This window comes from Castor canadensis, chromosome 2, assembly GCF_047511655.1.
Source record: "Castor canadensis chromosome 2, mCasCan1.hap1v2, whole genome shotgun sequence".
Taxonomy (NCBI): Eukaryota; Metazoa; Chordata; class Mammalia; order Rodentia; family Castoridae; genus Castor; species Castor canadensis.
The window spans coordinates 98,491,654-98,516,262 of NC_133387.1; the positions used below are offsets into that span (position 1 = coordinate 98,491,654).

The following is a 24,609-nucleotide window of genomic DNA, read 5'->3' on the forward strand; positions in this document are numbered from 1 at the left end:
TAATTTTAAGGTTATCATTATGAAAGACGTGCAAAGAATGATGCCTTACCATGACTGGTAAAAACTGGTACGATCTTGCCTCTGTCAACCTCTTTACATTTATTTCATGTTTCTGTCTTTTTTTTAACCATATCTCAGCTGTATCAGTCAGCTTTCAGATTTTTTTCTCTATGTCACTATCTATCTTTCCTTAGAGCTTTCACACATTATTTTCTTTGTTTAAAAATTCTCTTCCATATCCTCTACCCATGGCATGTATCTATAGCTGTTTAGTTATCTTTGCTAGTATTCTTAAGTCCAAAGGGGGCTGGACTATGTACTTTATTTACTTATTTCTATCCTGTACCTTGCACAATGCATTACACATAACAGCACTCAGTGTTTGTTTAATGGACAAGTATCAATTATTGCTTTCAATCAATAAAGAATTTTAACATTCATGTTTTGTGTTTGGTGCTATGAAACATATGAAGGGCTTATAAATACATAATATTTAACCTAAAATGTCCCCTAATTTGAGAGGAGGGAGAGAAGACACAAGTATCATTGTAATGTGGGGGACAGCAATTTAATTTGAGTGGCTAACCAACAATGTGACCTCAGATAAGTTATTTCCCTTCTCTGTTCCCTTATTTCTCCATTTAGGAGTCTGACTGGACCTTTTTAAGACTTTGGTTTGCAAATCTGATATGCAACTGAAGATATACTTGTTAAATTATTTTCTCCTAAATTCTGTCCCTGGAGAATCTGATTCAGTAGCCCTGGGATAGTCAGGAATTCCCTGGGTGATTGTGATGCATAGCTAGGTTTAGGAAGACCTCATCTAGGGCCTTTTAACTTTGACACCTTGTAATTCTAATTGTTGGAAAAGGCAGACTTTGAAAGTACAGAAGGAATTAGGTTAAATAAGATATTGTTTTTATTCAAAGTTGGGGAAAATATTTTCTTGCTTGGGTTATGGGAGTGGGGCTTAATGGAAAAGTTGATGTTAAGATGAACTTTGAAGAATAGGTAGAGATATGGGCACATGCATGATTGTATGGTTGGTGTTTAGTTCAGTTCAGTTGGAGGCTAGAATATATACAAGGTAGCAGGAAGGAGAACATTTCCTGTTTTACCTGTCAAATTTAGTTTCCTTTTGGAGATTCTATTCTTGCAGCTTGATTATTTTGAGGGAGTGAAACAAAGATGAGGTGGTGACAGACACCATGAAGCCATTTTGTGAAATAACTGAGTATATTCTTCCTTCAGCGTTTAAGGGTTGTGCCCTTTGATATCCACTTTGACCATCCCATTGGCTTTCTGGTTGGATACAAAGAGTATCAGGAGATACTATGTTATCTAAAATAATAGTTTTGATGCAGAATGATTATTATTAAACCAAAGTTGGTTTTTTTGTTTAGATGAAACCATATAAAGGCAACATTCTGAGTAAATTATATAGCATCCATTTGATGAAATAATGAGCCTAAGTTTAAGAGATGTAAGTAATGATCTAATGTAATATTTAGAATGGATATGTAGTATGTAGTTATTAACCTAAAAGTCATATCCTGCATTCTTTTAATTTGTGGAAAATGTGTCATTAATTGCCCAAAGAACCTCTGATTTTTCATACATAATCACATGATAGCTGTTGACTTTCTCCCCTTTCTCTTTCCTTAAAATACATCCTTATAAAAAGATTACTTTCAGATTTGTAATGCCCTCTTTAAACATTGAATTGCTAACTTTAGCCCTGTTGCTCTCTTTAAAAAAAAAAAAAAGAATTCTTTTTTTCCTCCTAACTTTGCCTTTAAATAGTTACTGATAAATCATACTTTGGTTTTTGATGGCGACTGGCTTAAAATCTTATTTAACCTTTCTGCCTAGTGATAACATGCTAATTCTGAAATGTATTTTGTTTTAATTTCACTGATGGGAGAAAATGGATATACTCTTCCATTTAGAAACAGTTTGAAAGATACATTCTGATCCTTCATTAAACTCTCTCTAAATGCAACAAGATCAGAAGTCAAGCAAAAGTCAAAAATGAAAAAGAAAGAATAGGATAGTAGATAAGAAATGAAGCAGCCAGGTTGATATCTATCCTTGCCCATTCCTGCCAAATGGCTCAGATCATTTTAGGATTTACAGATCAACTTTTGATCATCTAGCCAATTTACTATCTCATGTAGCCCTTGTGATGTTGGTCTTTTGTCTATCAATTAAGTTTGAAGTGAGAAAAGTATAAATAACAAACCTCTCACGATAGTCTGGAGATGAGGCTTAAGGGGTAGAATGCCTGACTAGCAAGCATGAGATCCTGAGTTCAAACCTCAGTACTGCCAAAAAAAACCTCTCATGATTAATTGCTTGCAAAGAGTTACTTTTATTAATATGAGTTCTTGGACTCCAGAAGCATCAAAGCCCCTAGAGAATTTATTTGAAGGGAAAATAAAAATACAAACAACCACAGTATAGCTATATCAAGAAATTACCTCTCAGGGCCAACATAATGGCTCATTTCTGTAAACCCAGCTATGCAGGAGGCAAAGAGAGGAGGACTGCAGTTTGAGACCAGCTGGGCAAAAAGTTATTGAGACCCTATGTCAAAGAACAAGCTGGGAAATGGCCATAACACCAGCTATGTGAGAAGTATCGGTAGGAGGATTGTAGTCAAGTCTGATTTGGGCAAAAAGCATGAGACCCTATCTAAAAAATTAACTAAAACAAAAAGAACTGGCAGTGTGGCTCAAGTGGTAAAGCACTTGCCTTGGAAATGTAAGGCCCCAGAATTCAACCCCAGTACTATCCCTCAAATGTATCACTTTTATAGAAATGAACATAGACTTGAGAAAACTTCCTCAAATCCAGGAAGAGGCATCCCATCTTTCTTTTTTATCTCTCAGACTGTTACAAGAAATAATAGAGTCAGAAGGGTAGACTTTGGAGACAAATTTAATATCATTTACATTTAGCAAATTGTGTTCTGTGTTCATGCTGCCTGTTGTGGTGTTGTAGGCCCACTGCTGCTTCATCCAAAGCACTTGAGGTATTGTCTCCTTATGTGTTAGGCTTTCACATATTACTTGACTTGATACAAGAGTTTTGGCTCTTAAAAAAGTTTGAAAACCATCAGTTTAGCTCAAATTCCTAAGACGTCATGGACAATGTATTCGAAGGTCAAAGAAGTTCAGTTTTATACACAGTCATGCAACTACTTGGATATTGACAGAAATTAGAAATCATGAATTCAGACTTCCTATCCAGGGCATTTTTACTAGAAAATGTTGTTTTGGTTTTCCATTTTGAAAGACACAGAAGTGGTCTGTGAAATGGTGATTAGCACTAGGCAGCCCCAGGCAGCCCTGGAGTGCTCCATGATTCAAATGCCCAAGACCAGATGGAAGTCCAGAAGTGGATGATTCAGAGTTTATTAGTTTTGCCACCTGAGCAATACAGCCGAACCAGCTGCCATAAGGCAGTTCCAATTTCAATAGAGCAGTAAATGAACATAAAAATGAGTGTAAATCCCCAGAATAAAGTAATGGAGAATGGCTGCCTCAGTAAGGAGATTCATCCAGGTTGAGTCCTGTTGATTTCTCTTGTAGAAGGTACAGCTATCATGCCAGGGAGAGAGCAAGAAAAGGTTGTAGCACCAAGTTCTAAAAAAAACCAAAAAAACACTTAAGTTGTTCCAGAGGCCAATACTAATTTGGAATGTGTTTGAATTGCTAGCTTAGTAGGTTCTCAGCCACATCATATGATTTAGAAAGGAAAAAATTAGCCAATGTTATGTCATGATTATGTCACGAAACAAGATCATTTTTTTCCCCCTGGAAACTGGAAAGTCATTTGGTCAGCTCCTTTCCACAGTTGTGGGCTTGGAGACATAGGTATCCACTGATCCTTATGGCAAATCCATCAGGAATCAAGTCATTTTCCTCATGTTCTCCTCATATGGAGTTGAACTTTTGTAGTTTCTCAAGAGCTGCCCATGAAATACTGCCAGACTCTTAAGTTAACCTTAGGTTTTTAGATGACCCCTTTAAGAGATCTATGAAGCTGAAAAACTGAGATGTGTATAAAAATGGGGGGGGGGCAAAACTAAGTTGGGAGAGGAACAATAATTATAGTAAATTTTGTTTACATGAGGATGATTCACTAATGAATTTTTTTTAAAGTCAAATCTTGATTTTTCTATGTCAAAAATGATTGGACAACAAGTAACAGAGAACTTGACCAAACCAAGTTAAACAAAACAGAAATGTACTGTAATTCCTTTCTTATGTAACAGGAAGTGTAGATGAATATGACTCCTGGACTTGGGTCATCAGCTCAGTGATCATTCAGGCTTTTTTGGTGTCATCTTGATGAAAAATAAAAAGACATAGTTGGAGAGGGGAAAGGCATGTACTATTGCTGATATACTTTGATATGGCTTTAATACTCAAAACTAGACCAAGGTGTCATCGGCTTGGTCAACTCTGCCTTTAGAGAATCCCTCAGGAGCTGAACATTTATGTGTTGATCATTACTTAGTCTGATGCAATGATGTCATACTGCTTTCTGTTTGTATTCTGAGAATACAGTTACCTATAAATGTATTTTTTTTTTGTTGTGCTAAGGTTTGAACTCGGGGCCTTGCACTTGCTAGGTAGGCACTCTACCACTTAAGCCATACCTCCAGCTGTATATTTTCTAACCTGTTTATTCAGTTTTTAATTTCTACAATGGCATGAAGTGAAATCACTTTTGTATGATAACATTTTGTTTTTGAGTACAGATAAACTGTTTTTCTTTACCTTTTCTTTTTTATCCCCTGGTAGGTGGCCTGTTTGACCCAAGTAGCTGTGAATTATCTTATTGGCCAAAAGGAAGCAAAACGTTGGGGCACAGCTCATGGCAGTATTGTTCCTTACCAGGTAAGAATACAATATTGCCTTGAGTTATGATAATCTGTAGTTTTGTATAATATGAATTTGGAAAATGAATTCTTCAAAACCTCTGGGGTATTCTGTCATGTTTCTCTGTCTGGTTATACCAAGATTCTGTTGTTCTCTTTAAATTCTGTGTTTTGCACATTTCTTCATCAGAAGAAGATTAGTAACAGGACACTTAAGTGGATCAAAGGAACTTGCTGAAAATGAGTGACTTTTGGACTCATGTGATGTTTGCTTTCTTTTCACCCAAAAGAGACACTGACTATAGCCACTTTATAAAACATGATTTGTTACCATGTCAGTTATAAAATGAATGTTACCTTCCCCATCTGACAGTGATATTCTCTCAGGGTTGGAGTGAAATGAAAGTTTGCATGTTTCAGATCTTCATTTTTGGAGCAAAACAGATGGTTTAGGAGCTGCTGTTCTTTATTAAGTGTCTAAACTTATCCTTAGGAATTCTGGACTTTGGCTAGTGTGAATGAGTATGTGAAGAAACTGTGGTATTCCAAAAATAAAAACAAAAACTCTACCACATTTTCCAAACCCCTAACCTTTGCTTAGGATGGTTGCTTTATATTTCGTTGTATTTATTAGTGTATTTGTCATATCTTCCATACCATATTGTAAGCTGTAGAGGTATCTTTTTCATCATTGTACCTCCTCTAGGTACCATATAAATATCTGTGGAATGAAGGGGTGAGTTTCACTCTGTTTATTTCAATGCTAGTACTCTTGATGGAAAACATAAAAGCCAACATTTTTCATTTGCCTGGAAATCTGCTAGCACTGCTAATCATCCTTTTAAGCTTAAGAAATTATTACCTCAGGCAAAACTAGTTTTTTTTCCATTTTTAAAAATCCAAATTTGAGGAAAGCAGTGATCCAATGTGAGTCTAGGATTCTTTTCCTCTCTTATTTCTTTTTTACACTTGAGACTTTATGATGATTTCCCTGTAGAACTTCTTTTCAATACATTCAGTTAATCTTCTTTAGTGGCTTCTCTTTTTTCACCACCAGAGGCTTCATAACCATCTTAGTGACATTTTGCTTCTCTACTTCCTAGCCTTTTGTGTCCTGCGCTGTACTTCCAGCCAGACCTATGTCACTTTATAAAAGTACTTGCATTTTGGAATTGGTTGAATAATCAGATTCGGCCTTATTTTCAGACAAGAAGTCTGATGCTTAGATTGGGTAGATAGACTCCAACTCTGGCCTCCTGCCTCCATGTTGAGAATTCTTTCAAGTCCTACTACCATTGGCAGAAGAGTGCTTTGATTTCAGTTCCCTCCTTCAACTCTACCTGTATATTCTCCCCATCCAACTTGTTCCTAACTCACGGGTCTCATTAAATGATTTTTACTCGTCACTGATGATGGAAGTTGCTCTCAAGGGAGTTGTAACAAGTGACAATGTTATATATATGTGAATTCATCTCAAATAATGAAATTCAGGGTTTTATCTTTGATGTGTATGTAGAAAACATTTCTGAGTTGGAATGTAATTCTAATTCACATCACAAAAGCAGATGCTCACTATATTCAACCATACAGATTATAAGTTTTTGTTTATTTTAAAAAACAGAATTTCTTTTTATAAAAAACTTTCTATAGACCTCACGTATCCCTCCTAGGCATCTAAAACCTAGAATCCTAATCTTAATTATTTCACCATGAGGTAAAAAGAAATTCAGAATTTTTGGTTTTTACTTTGGAAGCTAAAAAATATAAAAGATTGTATATATATGTGTATATATATATATATATATATATACACATATATATACAATATATATACATACAATCTTCAAAGATAGAAATATACTTTTCCTGGTTGAATTGACCCAGTGACATGAAATAGATACTGTTCTTATTTGATTATATTTGATTGCAGCTTCATTATCTGTAAGAAATTAGAGATCTATTAGGGTCTTTCATTAGGAGCCCAGAATTAATTTGTTTCCTCTTTGTAGAGAACTGGTTCAACACATTGATTAAGAAATAAATGCAAATTTAACCTGAATGAAGTTAGTATAGCAAGATGGTTCTTAGATATACTTGGAGAGCCTGGTCTGTTTTCCATTTTTAAATAGATTTAGTGAATATTTTCATGGGTGAATGCAAAGATAATTATAATTCAGTTTAATTTATTATCATAATTATAGCTTTGAATCTAATTTGAGTTGTCTTAGTTTTTAGCTGAGTGTCTATAATGAAAGACTCTGATGGGTCCCAGAAATTAGTTAAGGTGCCCAACTCATTTTCCTCAGTTATTTTGAAACCTATCTGGAGGATCATATACCTTGAATGCATGGAATATAAATTTATGAGAAGTAGTGATCCTTGATTTGTGTGCTATTTTATAGACATCCAGTTCTTAACTTCTCAATTTGATTATCCATTGGTGCTCCTTTGCTCTCTATTCTTTAGCTGTATTGCATAATGAGGTAGAGTCTCATTATGTAATACAAGCTGGACTAAAACTCACTATGTAGCCCAGGCTTGCCTAGAGTTCACAATTCTCCTGCCTCTGCCTCCTGAGTGCTGGGATTACAGTTGTGTGCCACCATGGTTAGCTTGCTGCCAACTTTTAAAAAAACGAGTAAGTTAAACAAAAGTAGACACAATTGGGATAATAATTTTAATGTTTGTTGAGCATGTTGGTGGATGATTTTATGAAAATTAAAATTAAAAAATTTTTGTTTCCTTTACTTTTGGACTGTGTCCCAGAAAAACACCTAATCTAAAGAATGAATAATTATATAATTTTCATGTTAGTATTTTTTGAGACAGGGTCTCACTATATAACCCAGCCTGGTCTACACCTTGTGATCCTCCCCTCTCAGTCTCCAACTGCTGGGATTATAGGTGTGCACAACAATGCCTGGCGTTCACATTAATATGTTTAGTGCATTGGTATGTTTCCCAGCCATTTAAACAATTATATTTATAAAGAGATGAGGATTATATTGAAATGGGAAAGGAGTGTGAAGAGAAAGCAGATGGTTGGTCTTCAAAAACAATATATTGTACTGCCTAACATACTTACCAGTGGGACTCCTGCCCTTTAGATGAATGACTAACATGGTCATTCTTTTAATTTCATAGCTTGTGTATATTTAAAACTCCCAATTTTTTCATCTTCCTGGGATGCTACATTTGTATGTTCCCCTCTTCTTGTGACCCACACTGACCTCTACTCTCTCAAAATCATAGATGATTCATTCATAATACACTTACAAGGACAGGAAACTATACTGATATTTTGAAGAAAAACAGGATTTCTTTTTTATAGATGAAATTTACCCAATCTCAAATAGAACAGGAGGCCTCGGCTTTCTCCTTTAGCAGCTGAAGGGAGTTTCGCTACCTTTAATGGCATAAGAATCTCTTCATCTTCTGTTCCTTTCTCTCCCTTCTCAGATCCCTTGCCATCTTATCTTTTTCAAGAACAATAAATTCCTCCTGTCTTATAGGGAGTTATTATGCTGTCTAGTGCAGGCACAGATCTTTGGGTAGCTTCTCTAATCCTAAGAGCCTAACAATTTATACTCTTTTATATGAGGAGAATTGCTTCCTAAAGGGATGCTGATGTGTGGATCTAGTAGAAGGCCACTGAATTCTGTGTTCCTGATCAGACAATGTCTTCCCTACTTTACGCTGTGTCCAGCACACGTGAAGGAGCCTAAAGAGTTTCATGTGCTTCTAGTGAAACCACAGTGGAAGATACAGCCTTCACCTACATTATTACCCCATAATGAGTAAAAATTGCCTAAGAGACCAATCTGAAAATGGGAGTACAACCACAACTATCTGCTTCCTGTAACAGACTACCAGAACTAACCCCATCACTCTTGGTTTTCTTTCTTTTGGTGGAGGCTCACTATGTACTCAGGTTGTTCTTGAACTCCTGAGCTCTGGTCATACCCCCTGCCTCTGCTTCCCAAGTAGCTGTAATTAGGAACATGATGCCTTGCTATCCCATTATTTTTTATAGTCATTTGCCTCAATCTCCAGCAGGACTACAAGCTTTCCAGGCCATTTATTGTCACCTAGACAATTTTCCATAAGGCTCTGTTCATCTCTTCCTCCAGTTGTTTCTCCTGCCATCAATTTTGGTGACTATAAAACCTACACATGGAGCACCCTTGCAAAGCTTGGCCTCCAATTTCTTTAACCGCTTCCCTCTCTTCATGATATTTTACTTTTGTCACTTGGCTCTCACTCAGGCATTTCTTAAACTTCAAAGTGCATATGGATCATTTTGAGGTCTTGTTAAGTTGCAGATGCTGTACTGTGAGCAGTATGGTTCCAAATCTAGACTTCATTATTATTAATAATAACACCATTGTTTTGTAGTGAACTGGCAAGATCTCAGTGCTGATTAGACTTAATACTTCATCTATTTTTCATGTGTGCACCCAAACAGTGGATATGACTAGAAAATACACTATGATGCTGACTACCTCCCAGATGATGGCCACCTCTCTCAGATGGTTCCCAACCTTACCCAACAGTCCTGCCACATTCACCTACATGATTAGTTTTCTCTCTTTCTGAAATGACTACTTCACATCTTTTTTTTCAGTTGTTCTCATCCTTATCCATCCAGGTCTGTCTTCATCCTGAGGTTGACTTTGCTTCTTATTGCTTTAAAACCTAGACTTTGCTTTTTATTGCAGTCAGGAGAATTGCTTCATTTTTTCCCCAATGTATCTTTAAAACTCCTACATGTGTACCCATATATAACTGACTGCTATCTCTCCTGTCATGATGGATGAATTGTCCCTGTCCACATTTGTCTGCCTAAAAGCACTGATCCTACAGTTTATCTCATCTGTCACCTGTGTTAGTCATCAGTGTGGATAAGCATATGAACGATCCTTATCTTCAAAATCCCACCAACTTCCTTGGTCCCCAGGGCTTGTTTTACTATCCTGCTTCTCCATGCTCTTAAATTACAAACACTGCAGGAGAGTTTTGTGTAGTGTTTTCTGGAAGGAAGTGCTACACTGTTTCTTCTACAATGCCATTTGTGCCTCTCAGCTTGCTGAGACTCAGGAGTTTGGGAGCAGTGGAATAGCGAGAGCAGTTGACTTTCTGAGTGGTTCATTAATGAGACTATTCCTTTTATGCTTTCTTGATCGGTTCAAATGAAGAACCTTCAAAAGAAATTTTTTTTCCTTTAAATGACCTGATAAATCACATGTTAATTTCTTCTAAACTTGTCTTCTGAATTAGTTTCTGCCTCAAGAGTTTGAAGAAAACAATTACTTAGGTGATTAAATAAAATAATGTCTTCTTTGCTTCAGTTTCAATTTATTTAACCAAGTCATCAACCAGGAAGCTATACTTTATTATTTTTGGTAGGAATATTATGTTGTGTTTAATTTGACACAAGCAGAGACTCAGATAGGTAGTACATTCCAAGTTTGAAGAGATGCAGCACTTTGTTATTATTCCTTAGAAATGTCAAAGCGCTGTTAAATCATGGCAGATTGGGTAATGTTGAGAATCTTTTCTTTTTTAAAAAAACTCATGTTAAGGATTTCTTTTAAAAGTCAAAATTTAAACAATACATATCGGTCTCTTCTTATGTGATTTTTAAAAGACTATGGTTACACTAAGGCAATCACTAAAATGTGAAGGTACAATTTAAACAGGCATATAATTGTTTTGCATATTTACCTTGATTGATGCATTGGTATTAATAGTGGTAATAATTACATTGTCATTGAATGCGTCCTATATAACTGGCATATGGCTATATATCTCTCTTTATATATCGGCTATCTCCCTCTCTATATATGCATATTTAAATTATGCATATACATATATATAATATGTACATACATACATTTTTTATTTTATATTGATAAACGAGAGACTTAGAGATATTAAGCAACTTTCCTGTGTCCTAGCTTAGGTCAGAATCATGGCTTTAAGATTTCAAGACTCTCCCTACTCCTATTCAACATAGTACTGGAGTTCCAGGCAAGAAGAAGAAATAAAAGGAATACAAATAGGTAAAGAAACTGTCAACATATCCCTATTTGCACAAATCTTATCATTTGCAAGTAAATGGATGGAACTGGAGAATATCATTCTGAGCGAGGTTAGCCAGGCTCAGGAGACCAAAAATCATATGTTCTCCCACATTTGTGGTCTTTAGATCTAGGGCAAATACAGCAATGTTGTAGGACTTTGGTTACATGACAAGGGGAGAACATATACGGGAGGTATGGGGTTAGCTAGAAAACCCCAAACATGAAAGCATTTGATGTCCCCACCCCAGAGAAATTAATGCAGAAACCTTAAAGTGACAGAGGTCAACACGAGAAAGGGATCAGGAGCCAGTGTAAAGATCAGATAGAGATGAATCAACCTGGGTTGTAACACATTTGTACATGAAAGCAATGCTAGGAATCTCTTTGTATAGCTGTCCTTATCTCTCCTAGCAAAAATGCTATGTCTTTCTTATTAGTGCTTATTTCTACTCTCCAATGGAACTGGAGAAAAGCGCAGAACAGGTTCTGCCTGGAAGCGGGGTGGGAGTGGGGTGGGGGGGAGGGAGGGACAAGGTGGAGGCGGGGGCGGGGGGGAAGGGGGGAGAAATGACCCAAACAATGTATGCGCATGTGAATAAATGAATACAAATTTTTAAAAAATCCCTGTTTGCAGACAATATGATCCTATACCTTAAAGACCCAAAAAACTCTACCCCAAAATTCCTAGACACCAAAAACAGCTATAGCAAGGTGGCAGGATACAAAATCAACTTATAAAAATCATTAGCTTTTCTATACACCAACAATGCACAAACTAAGAAAGAATGTGGAAACAATTCCATTTACAATAACCTCAAAACAAAATCAAATACTTAGGAGTAAACTTAACAAAGGATGTGAATGACCCATACAAGGAGAACTACAAACCCCTGAAGAAAGAGATCGAGGAAGACTACAGAAGGTGGAGAGATCTCCCGTGCTCATGGATTGGTAGAATCAACATAGTAAAAATGGCTATACTACCAAAAGCAATCTAAATGTTTAATACAATTCCCATCAAAATCCCAATGACATTCATCCCAGAGATTGAAAAATCTACCCTAAAGTTCATTTGGAAACACAAGAGACCGCTAATAGCCAAGGCAATACTCAGCAAAAAGAGAAATGCTGGAGGTATCACAATACCCGACTTCAAACAAAGCAATAGCAATAAAAACAGCATGGTACTGGCACAAAAACAGACATGAAGACCAGTGGAGCTGTTAGGTCCCTGGCATTCTTGGGGCAGGTGGAAGGACCCGAGGCTACACCTTAAAACCAGACCCCCTGATTTATGACTGCTTGTTTCTCCCTGCCTGATTTTCTTGGCTTGCAAAACAACTCAGGAACTTCCAGTTACCCAACTAGCCAGGCATGTCGACCTGTTCCATCTGGTGATCGCAGATAATCAGAGACCAGAGGCTCTTTCCATCCCCCATGGCTCATCCCCTCCTATAAAGCCCACTACCCAATTCACCCAAGTGGCTGCTCCCTGATCTCGGTGGGGCAGCCTGCGGTCTGGATTTCTAATAAATATTTCCTTTCCACATGTGGCGTGGTCTTAATTTGGCAGTACCTTACAGGAACAGAATAGAGGACCCGGATATGAATCCACACGACTATACCCACCTTATTTTTGACAAAGACACCAAAAATATACGATGGAGAACAGACAGCCTCTTCAACAAATGTTGCTGGGAAAAGTGGTTATCTGCCTGAGGAAACTGAAACTAGATCCATGTTTATCACCCTGTACTAGTATCAACTCAAAATGGATCAAAGACCTTAATATCAGATACGAAACTCTGAAGTTAGTACAGGAAAGAGCAGGGAACACTCTGGAAGTAATAGGTATAGGCAAAGACTTCCTCAATAGAACACCAGCAGCTCAGCAACTAAGAGAAAGAATGGACAAATGGGATTTCATAAAATTAAAAAGCTTCCTTACAACAAAAGAAATGGTCTCTAAACTGAAGAGACCACCCACAGAGTGGGAGAAAATATCTGTCAGCTATACATCAGACAAAGGACTGATAATCAGAATATATGGGGAACTTCAGAAACTAAACTCTCCCAAAATCTATGAACCAATAAAGAAATAGGCAACTGAACTAAACAGAACTTTCTCAAAAGAAGAAATTCAAATGGCCAAAAAATACATGAAAAAATGCTCACTGTCTCTAGCCATAAAGCAAATGTAAATCAAAACCACACTAAGATTCCACCTCAATCCTGTTAGAATAGCCATCAACAAAAACACCACCACCAACAGGTGTTGGCGAGGATGTGGGGAAAAAGGAACCCTCATACACTGCTGGTGGGAATGCAAGTTAGTGCAACCACTCTGGAAAAACATTTGGAGGCTTCTTAAAAATCTAAATATAGATTTTCCATATGATACAGCAATCCCACTCCTGGGGATATACCCAAAGGGAAACAACACAGGTTACTCCAGAGGCACTTGCACACCCATGTTTATTGCAGCACTATTCACAATAGCCAAGTTATGAAAACAACCAAGATGCCCCATTACTGATGAATGGATCAAGAAAATGTGGTATTTATACAGAATGGAATTTTACTCAGCCTTGAAGAAGAATGAAATCTTACCATTTGCAAGTAAATGGATGGAACTGGAGAATATCATTCTGAGTGAGGTTAGCCAGGCTCAGAAGACCAAAAATCATATGTTCTCCCTCATATGTGGTCTTTAGTTCTAGGGCAAATACAGCAGTGTTGTTGGACGTGGGTCACATGACAAGGGGAGAGCACTTACGGGAGGTATGGGGATAGGTAGAAAACCCAAAACATGAAAGTATTTGATGTCCCCACTCCAGAGGAACTGATAAAGAAACCTTAAAGTGACAGAGGTCAATATGAGAAGGGGATCAGGAACCAGTGAAAAGATCAGTTAGAGATGAATCAACTAGGGTTGTAACACATTTGTACATGGAAGCAATGCTAGGAATCTGTCTGTATAGCTATCCTTAACTAGCAAAAATGCTTTGTCTTTCTTATTAATGCTTATGTCTTCTCTTCAACAAAATTAGAGATAAGGGCAGAACAGGTTCTGCCTGGAAGTGAGGGGTTTGAGGGAGAGGTTGGAGGTGGGGGTCACCGGGGAGAAATGACCCAAACAATCTATGCACATGTGAAAAGAAGATTTCAAGACTCATTGCCTCTCTGACTAGAAGTTCTTTCAGTGCTTGCTGGATATGGTTCTTCATTTCTTTAGCAGATAAGTCAATTATTCTAATCTGTTTCCATAACCTCTTGGACAAATGGCCTATTTGTCTTGATTAGAAGGTATGAAACATAAGTGGCCTAGTTTCAGAACTATATTTGAATTATGAGCTATGGAGCAGGTATATGTTTCCCTTTACCATGGTTTCAATCCATTGCTTTCATATGAGTCTTGACAAATCAAGTAAGTAATTTCTTGAGCCCCCTATAGAGTTGAAACATAGTCCTCAAAACTCCAGTGAGAAAGAACTGTGCCCTTGATTTCAAGGAACTTAGAGGTAGTAGAGCAGCATGGCCATGAGAGCCTGAGCTTTGGAATAAGATGGACCTGGAGGAATTAAGTGAGATAGTGTGTGCTAATTATTTTGCATAGTGCATGACTCTAGTGAGCTCTCAGTAAAAGGTGGCTCCTATTACTATTGCTGAAGTTGAAACCAAATAATTGTAACTTTGTAACTCTATAAAAGTAAGAAACAGTGCCTATGAAAATGCTCATGGAAGATGAATTTATTTCTTAATGTTAATGGAATTTTTAGTTTAATTCTTTTTTTTAAGAGGAGAAGGAAGGCAACATGTGGTTGTATTTTTCTGTTTGAAAAAACTCTTCAGATCTTTTCCAAAAATTATAATATTGTGCCATTTGAGGAGAATCATATATAGTGATTGTTAAAGGAAATAGGATTCTAGTTTATTGAATTGTCTAGTTCATTGAGATTCAGTATAAATTTATAGTCAACAAAATGAAACATGATAAAAATGATTTTCAGAAGTAATCTCTGAGAAGCCCACAGGATGGGATCTTATCTCTACAAAGAATACAAGCCCATCCTTCTGAGAGCCAAAAATTGTGGAGATTTCTCCCTCAGTTTTAAAAAGTGAGAAAAACACAGACTATTTTATGCACATATTTTTTTATAGCCTTAACATTTCAATGAAATTTGGTAACGTTTACCTATTTGTAAAATATCTGGAGATTTACTGGGAGCAAAAAAGCTTGTGATAGCAAGTATATTAGACTACATTTCAGAAGTTTCTACAGACTTTTGGTTAAATTGACACTGACAATTTGGAGTACTATAAACTGGTTTTCTGGTAAACTAAAGCATGAATTTCCCTTTAGCTGTCTTGTGCTAAATAGTTTTGTGTAGGTATCATTTGCATATTTGCTTCAAAGCTGGTGTATACCTTGATTTTTATAAACTTGATTCTTGTTGAAACAAAATGAAGTCTTTTTTGAAGGCCCTGGTTACTTTGAAACCAAGTGCTGAGGATTTTGCCACAATTCTAAGAAAATAGGTCATTGGGCAGTCCAAGAGGCAGATAAATTTAGAGCAGATATGCCAACTACTGGCATAATAGCTACCCCCATCCCTGGGCTGCTTCTTTGAAAAGGTTTGCCATTCTTTGATTTACAACACAATTCCCAAACTTTAGACAAATATAGTAATATGATGTTCAAGTGGAGCATATTGTAGAGAGAATAAATTATTTTGATTTTTCAAAACCAGAATTGCCTTCCACTGACAAATGCAGTCTTTTAAATGCATTTCAGTGAGAGGCATGAGGAAAGGCAATGTGTAGTGAGTAAAAAATTTTGAACTCCTTCAGAATTTTTTATGAGTCTTCTATATTCTCAATGTACAGACAGAACTGATGAGATTGTATGCTTTCTGTGCCTATGAAATTTGGCTAGAATCATCCGAAAGAATCAAATGCCATTTAAATAAGAATTTTAGTCATTGGTCTTAGTAATATATTAGTAATAATCATTATAGACATCTAGTGAACAATTACTATATGCTACTTGTTAAATACTATATATACATTAATTGAATCCTGACAACAGCCCTTGAAATTGGTTTTTCTATTATTCCTTCTTTTAAATGAGGAAACCAAGGCATAAAGCATTTAAGTAACTTTTGCAAGGTCATGAGTAAGTGGTGTAACTGGGATTCTAAGTGAAGCAGGGGGACTTGAGCCCACTACATTGCATAGGCAGATGATACAATATCGCATGTTTATTTTTTCCTTTCCCTCTTCATCTCACTTTTGAGGAAGAATTATGTAACATTTTTCTCTACATAATTTCCCCTTTAGGACTGCCAAGAGCAATTGAAGAGGTATAAACCATTCTGTTATTTACTCATCACAGGGATCCTTAATTATGACTTAAAAGCAAATTTCCTCAAGGAAATCAGGTTGTACATCTTTTGAATAAATCCTCTGATTGCATATGCTAAAATTGTATTAGAATCATAATTAACTCAAGTTATAGGGAAACAACTCTATCTAGACCCATCTATTTAATGAGAACAATGCTGTGCTTGAACAAGGAGTCTGGAGGTGATTTTAGCTATTGTGAGACTCATGGTTTCTGGTTTTCACCAAAATGCTCTTTTTTTTTTTTTTTTTGTGGCACTGGTGTTTGAAGTCAGGAACTTGCTTGCTAGGTAGGTGCTCTTACCACTTGAGCCACTCAGCTAACCCCCTTTTATATTTGTATGTATGCTTATATAATGGCTTCTGATTTTCAAATGCCATTGTTGTGAGGTCGGGGTGGAAAGTATTTGGGGAACAAGGAAGAGTATTTAGGAACCTGGGGAGACTGGGGAGAAATCAAGTAGGCATATCCGCAGATATTCCAACTCCACTTCAACCAGAACAGTTCTACCTTTTCTGTTCTTGTTTGTTAGTTTAAAATAGAGGTTCAAACTCTATTCTGTTAAAGTCTAGTTCTCTTAAGTCAATTGACTCCTACTAAAGAACTCTACTGGACCAGAAAGTGGGTTTTGAACATGTTTGTGACTGTTTTGGAGGAGAGAACTGATTTTCCTGCTTGATGGCAATCAGTGTTGTGGCTCCTAGAATTGTGGACCTAGAATCTAGCAGAGAAGGAGACTTTGGTGGGAGGAGTTTGTGTGTGTCCTGACAAAGCTCTTTTGTGGAGGAGTGGACACATTATTTCACAGTAAGAGACTAGTCTGCTCACACTCAGGACCAGATTCTGGAGGCAGTTGGAGTTTAATATAGTTATACCTTATACCTATGAGTATCCAGGGAAAATCTTAGTGAAATTCTGACTTGGTATCCCTGCTCAGGTGCTGATTCCATGGAGGAAAACAACTGAGTTCTGAAATGATACAAGTTACTATTATAATTCAATTGAGTATAACACAGTGGTAGAAGACTTGCCTAGTATGGGCAAGACCCTGGGTTTGATCCTCAGCACCCCCCAAAATATAATTCAATATGGGGCAAATAAAGTAATTGAAAAGAAAGAAAACTCCTAAGATGTTAAGTGCTGAAGTGAGTCTGTATTAGAGACTTGAACAAATCATGTCCATGGATAAACATGGCTGTGAAGAATGCTCTTTCCTTCTTAGATTTGCTCTGCCATTTAGGAAAATAATCCTCATGCAGTGACTCTGCTCAGATAGGAGATGGTATGTATGTGTGCATGCTGAGTGAGGCTAGGGACATTAAAAATCATATTAGTAATTCATTTGGCCTATTTTTAACCTGGAAACTATTCTCAAATGTCCCTTCCTTCTTCTGTTTTAAGGGTAAGAGCAGGTGTGAAATGCTGTAGTTCCTGTCTCCTCTGAGTGGTCCATGGAATGGCAAAATTACCATCACCTGGAATTCTGTTAGAAATGAGATTCTGTTTTATTTTGCTGAGCCAAATCTGCATTTTAACAAGATCCCCAGATGATTGATTTTCATATTAGATTCTAACATATTTTAATTCCTTTTTTGTCATTCTAATTTGAGTCCACTAGATGTCACTCTTGTAACCTGATAATGGGATAGAAATTTTTAATCAGGACCTGAAAGAATCCTATTATTAAGATGATTTCCATCCCACCCTTAGGGACTGATATACACATTTGTTATTTAAGATAAAATTACCTTTCTTTTTACTTCCTGAAAATGATTTTCATTTTGTTGAATTTGCACTCTTGTCCGCTATTCTTCCCTCCTTCAAGCCCCCTGTTGCATGGGTTAGTCTGTTATATAACCTCAACACAGAATATGCTACTGATGCTCTGACTTGCTCATTGAAAGAGCAGCACCCTGAGCTGCTGAGAGCAGCAACACAGAATAAACATACAGGTTTGATCTCTGTGGAAATTATTGAGAGCAGAAGGGAAGCAAGGCTGTATCCTGAAATTAACATCAACCTCTAAGACCTGATTGTTGGAGGAAGTGCTGACCTTTCTAAGTTATTGGGATGTCTCAAGGGTGGTTTTATAAAGAAGGTAGAATCTGCTTAGAAAAAGTGCCCCAGATGTAATCTTGTAGGAAGTTAGTTTCAGCCATGAAGATGAATTTAAGGACATTAACAGTTAAAGTCATATCCAGAGGGAGATGGTACACTTTCAGAGATGTATGAGACCCTTAGGAAAGGTCATGTTAACAACTGGTTGGGTCTGCATATTAGGCAAGAGGGGTGAAAAGGTTAAAGACCATGCTTTAGAAGATCTAATTTTTTGCCAGATGCCCATCTTGAGAAAAGTTAGTTCTTGAAATAAGTCAGCCTCTTGTAAAACCCATCTCCCCCTGAGTCTGATGTGGTTTTTTCATCTGTTTCAGTTAACAAGGATAGCAAACAAGTCATAAAGTAGCAGGTAGGTGTGTGTGTGTGTGTGTGTGTGTGTGTGTGTGTGTACGGTGTGTTTGAATGTGTTTTGTGAATGTGTGTATTTCCTCTTCTGAATGTAGTAAGGGCATTTAATTTATAACATGTATCACTAAACAAATGAAAAATGTTTAGTTTGATTGATTTTAGTTAATATTCTTATTGATGTGAAAACAATATAATTTTAGTTTAAATATTTTCTTTTGCTCAAAATAATTAAGGTAACTAGAGTATTTATTTTAGGCTTAAAAGTCCTCTTTCTAATGTCATTTATTATGATATGATCCTTGATGACCAGGAACGGAATGAATTATATAGCATTTTATCAAAAGTAAACTTTGTTTTTTACAAAAATCAGTACCTAAATTGTGGGAAACAAACCTAAAATGCTTATTCCTAATCCTAGCCACAATCTAAACTACTTGTGATAGGGTTTTACGTGATTAGAATTTTCTTCCTTCTTTTCTTTTTAATTGCTGCTTCCTATACTACAGAACTTGCCAGAGATAGCAGCATATCTAGTTATATTGTTTGGCATTGGAGCAGGGGGTTTGAAGTCAGACAGTACTTGAACACATTGTTTCTTTTCACTGAGTTACTTCATTTATAAAATAGAAATGATACTACCTACCACAAGGGTTATGTTGCAGCTTCCAGAAAATAGTGCATAGAAAGTATGTGGCACAGTCTGGCTTTTAGTTTGGCACACACTAAGCTATATGATAGCTGTTATGGTCAATTCCTGTACCCATCTCCAAGACCCTAGCCCTATTGTTGATAACCCATCTCTCAGCTGTTATACCCAGTCTACCAACTGCAACAGATGCTTCTGTTTCTATAGTTTTTCTCTACCGAAGGTTGGCTCTCAGTCATGGAGTAGTCTTCTGTTTCCTGTGCCTGATGAGGGCATGGTTTCAGTGGGGCAGATCAGTAAGAGCACTTAAGTGTTAGGGAGCATATCATTCCTAGAAGATAATAGGGAGAGAAGTTCTTACAACCCACATTGGAATACTCAAAGAAAAATTCCCTCAGTGTTTTAAGTGGTGGTCCAGCTCAATAGAACTGTTACCACTGTTATTATTGTCAGTGCAGGAATATCCTAGGCTGGCCCAGGATCCTAATCATCAATTTAAACATTGTTTCTAAAGAGAAGCACACTGTGAGATACAAATGGCCAAATCTCAGTTGAATTTTTGCAACAGAAGTTCCATATTGCCTGCTCTTTATTGTCTTTAACTTCTTTGGGATGACTTTTTTTTTCTTTTTAGTTTTGGAAGACTTTCAATAGCTATAACTCTCACCTTGAGGTCACTGGAATATTACCTGGTTAGCAGCTTTCCAGCCTCAAAAAGCTTCTGCAAGGAAGTCTGAAGACATCTTTCATCCTGAAAACATCTTAGTGAGAATTTTGTATTTCTACCATCAGCAGCACTGTGCTTTTTGTTGGATAATATGCTCTTGATGAAGAATAATGGAGACTCTGATGTAAGGTTGTAAATAGTGTTTATTTATTTTTGGTGGGATGGGGTTTGAACTCAGGGCTTCACCATTGCAAAGTGGGTGCTCTACTGCTTGTGCCACACCTCCAATCTTGATGTAAGACTGTATTAGAGTGTTGTTTCAAATAGAAGATAAAAATATCAAGAATTATCATTATTTTAAAAATAAACTTATTTTTCTTGGTAGATTTTGGAATACACATTGAATATTTTTGACTTTTACACAGTTAATGTTAGTATGTATTTTTGCAAATTGCTTAAAATGCATCTCATAAAACCTTAAAAGGAGGTATAGATTTTTTTTTTCTCTTCGATGTCATTGTTGTTTCCATTGTAGGAGTCAAATTAGTCAAGTTCAGGCCCAGTTCAAAGAAGCAAGGGGGTAGGGAACAAAACTTATAATGGTGTTACTGTGTGGATTGCAAAAGAATCTGAGGTTTGTTCAGCAAATATAATGGTGCATTGAGGTGTTGTGTTAATGTGGGGGGCCAGAAAATGAGCTCTGTGTGTACTGAATCTGTTAAGTGGCAGTTTAGGGTTTAACCTGAAAATTGGGAGAAAGTTGATAAGTGCAGAGGAAGCATGAGACCCAGTTTGACACAGACTTTGCTAGCATTATGTGATGGGAGCAGTAAAAGAAAGGGACTCAGTGATATGTTGTACGAAGATGGCATATTGGGGATGGCAAAAACAATCCATCTATCTAGACAGAAAATTAATAGTTTTGTAAAAAAGAAAAGCCCTAGGTATTTACATGCATATTGAGTTATAAACTTCAGAATCATCAAAAAGGCAAGTAAGGATCTTCATTCTGCCTTCCTTTCATAGGCTTGGTAGAATGAGAAAAATGGTAGAAACTAGAGAAAACGGTACTGCTGGGTTAGAAATCTATTGTAAACATTAAGAATGGAGGAAATTGTGAGTATCTACCATTAAATATACAAAAATGATGAAAACAGAATAAATACAAAAACAGCAAGCAGAAATATACAAAATAATGTAGGATATAATGTAGGTTCTCTATAGATGAGAAATTCATGCTTAGTAATATATTTTAGTTAGTGACACTTGGACAAGTGTCTCTTGAACTTTTTTTTTTTTTGGAGGTGGTATTGGGATTTGAGCTCAGGGCTTTGTGCTTGCTAGGCAAGTGCTCTACCACTTGAACCACATCCCCACCTCAAATATTTCAGAGATTTTTTTTTTTTGCATGTCTGTACTTTAAACTTATTTTTCTCTGGTCATAACTTACTTGAGAAACAGATATAAGCTATGGAGTCATATCTCAGAAAAGCACACACACATGATATGATATTTTGCCTATGTTTTCAGGAGCTTTTCAGACTTCCTAGAAACCATTTCTGAATCCTAGGTTAAGATTTCCCATCAAAGACCAACTGAAAAGAGTACAGATAGTGAAATAATATTGAGAATATGGGTAATTAGACCAAATAGTTGTATAGGTAATTAGACCAAATAATGGTATGAGACAAAAAAAATCTCCCATAAATGTCTGCTTCACAGGGCAAGAAGTTTTAAAATAAAGGAAGGAATTAAATTATATGGACTTGAGTTTAGAACTAGGTAGAGATTGGTATAGGAAATAATCTGTGATTATTGTAATAAAGCTCACAACTCAATTATATTCAGCCTTCTGAATGAAAAAAAGAAATGCCATTACCTTATTGCTCAGTTTTAGAGAATGGAGCTATGATTAAATCAATGTGTGCGTTAATTTAAAATTGAAAGTAATATTTTAAAAAGTCCATAACTTGTAGGAAATCTGGAAGTGCTTTAAATACTTAATGGAAGAGCAGGAAAATATGTCACATATCAAAGAGTAGGAGCTCATAGAAAAACTTTTGCATCCATTTTACAAAGTAAAAGAAGCAAAAGTAGGGGGGAAAAGTAGGGAAAAGATTGTTCAAGTTAGAACAGGGAAGACCTCCAAGTGTGACAGGTCAGGTGTAAATAAGAAGCCAGTCTGGCTATAAAGGAATCCAAGAAACAGCACAAAAGGAGTGCAATCCAGAAATAAAAGCTTTTCTATTCATGAAAGGCACAAGGTCAACTGAAGAATAAATGGGGCTTCTTGATGATCAGGGTGCTCACTGGAAGAAAGGAAATCTGGAGACTCAATGAATTCTTTGCTTTGGTCTTTGTTGAAACACAGAAATCTTCACTGTCATCATGTCTTTTGAAGCAAAAAGGTGAGATATGTAGTATTAGATCAAATAGTGGTAAGAGAACAGGATGTTCTGCCTCATTGGTGTGCTGGATATAAGTAAATTGCTAAAACTTTATGACATCTATTATAAGGATCTGAAGAAATTTGAGAATGAACAGAGCTAAATGTGAAATGAGTTACTGCACTCACTATTCACTGTTAATGAGTTCCATTCTTGCTTCCATTCTACTGAATCTTCTGAAGGTGCCCTATACTCTGCTGACTGGTGAATCTTAGTCATATTGGTGAACCTTAAAAGTTGTAGGGTCATTGACCATTTTGGATAACGAGTGGAGAAAAGTATCCTGTTTTCTGTGATATGGTAGAGCTGTTTGAAAGAGTAAATAAGCATGCATGATTTGTTTAGACTTTAAAAGAGTCAGTCAAAAAGTTTCACAACAAAGATATTCCAATGTGTGTTACCATGACATTAGGAGGACTATTTTGTCACACATAGGTATTAATAGAAGAAGCAAAAAGTAGGATGTGTCAGTCTACTGTTGATGGAGACATGTAAACAGTGAGGCCCCTCTAGGGACTTCTGCTGGCCCTCTTTATTAAACATGTTTATAGATAATCTGGAAGAGCAAGCATACAATGAAACTTCCAAGGGTGCAGGACTAAACTCTTTTGGCTATTCCAATTATAAACCAACAGGAAAAACTTTTGAAAGATCATATAAGAAGACAGAAAGTTACTATGCACATAGGGGGAAAGAAACTAAACTTGTAAAATTGTGGATTCTGAATTAGTTAAAAGCTTCATTTTGTTCAGGAACCAGGAAAGACATTTAGAATCATTGTAGATGAATCTTGTTTTGAAATCAGAGGTGCACTGGAAGCAAAATGACTGTGCCTGTGAATTCTTTTGATTTTAATGGTCATATGTCAAAAGGGAGAATAAGGTATGAGAAGGAGCTGGTTTCAAATCCTGACTCAGTTCTGAAAGGATTGTTATGAGAACCAAATTAAATACACTTGAAGTGTTTTGTTCCATGGTCCATGGCAAGCAGAACCTCAGAAGGGACACGATGAAGTTAGACTCCCTAGTTGAAAGAAATCGTTTGAATCCAGATCTTTTCAAAATGGAAGAATCAGAAACCTCTTTGAAACTGTGTCTAGTGTTTCAGTTGTGAGCTCTTTTAGGAAAAAAGAAAAGAAAGGACAGGGATCATCGAGACTGGATAAATGATGGTATTCCCACAAACCTCCATTAAGAACAGAATCTCTTAGACAGATCTCCAAACTTGAAACTATTTCTTCTACCCACCTCCCCCTTACATTTCTTTTTCTGTAAATATTTCTATTTCTTTTCGCTCTGTCTTCCATGCAGACCTTAGGCCTGTTCCCCGAGAGCCTGAATAGTGGATACTCAACACAGGCAGCTGTGTTGACTCCAGCTAAGAAGACACATTGTGGGTTCAAGGATGGCATCTTATTCTCTTTTTTCCCTAAAACTTGGGAGATCATAAATCTAAATGGCAGCTAGGGATGTGTTTCCAACAAGTGTTCATAAAGTACTGCCTCATTCATATTTCTGTTTGTGTTGTTTATTGGCATGCTTATTTTATCTTGATATTTATAAGGCTCTTAATATCCAGTCCCATCTTGACCTTCAGCTGTTTAGCATCTAGTGGCAGCTTTTAGTACTGACCCTACCTCAGGCTGACTTATTGCATTTTTATATTGTATCTGGAAGTTCTTTAGAGTGGAGAGTTGACAAACTGACCCATGGACTTGTGCTAATTTTAGGTGACACCTGGGGTAAGAAAAATTTTTACATTTTTAAATGATTCATAAAAAATCAACTAAAGAATATTTAGCAAAATGTGAAAACTACATGAGATTCAAAGAACAGTGCCCATAATTACAGTTTTATGTAGTCACAGAAATGCTCATTTGATTATGTGTTTGGCTTGCTTCTTAAAATTCATTCTCATTGGTAAAATAAATCATGAAACAAATGGTGCCCATTCCTGAAATAAATATGTATATTATATATAATAACCACCTCTACCATCTTCTATTATA

The 24,609-nt window shown here is 36.5% G+C and overlaps 1 protein-coding gene across 4 annotated transcripts in view; it reads left to right on the forward strand.

Annotated features, from left to right (window-relative positions):
- Sugct (succinyl-CoA:glutarate-CoA transferase) overlaps positions 1-24,609 on the forward strand; it is a 734,230-nt gene that overhangs the window by 187,433 nt on the left and 522,188 nt on the right. For 3 of the 4 annotated variants that reach the window (XM_074065358.1, XM_074065359.1, XM_074065361.1), the window contains one exon: positions 4,812-4,907. The exons of the other annotated variant lie outside the window; for it this stretch is intronic. In XM_074065358.1, the coding sequence (XP_073921459.1) occupies positions 4,812-4,907 (96 nt within the window). The remainder of the gene's footprint in view (positions 1-4,811; positions 4,908-24,609) is intronic. 4 annotated transcript variants of the gene reach the window in all.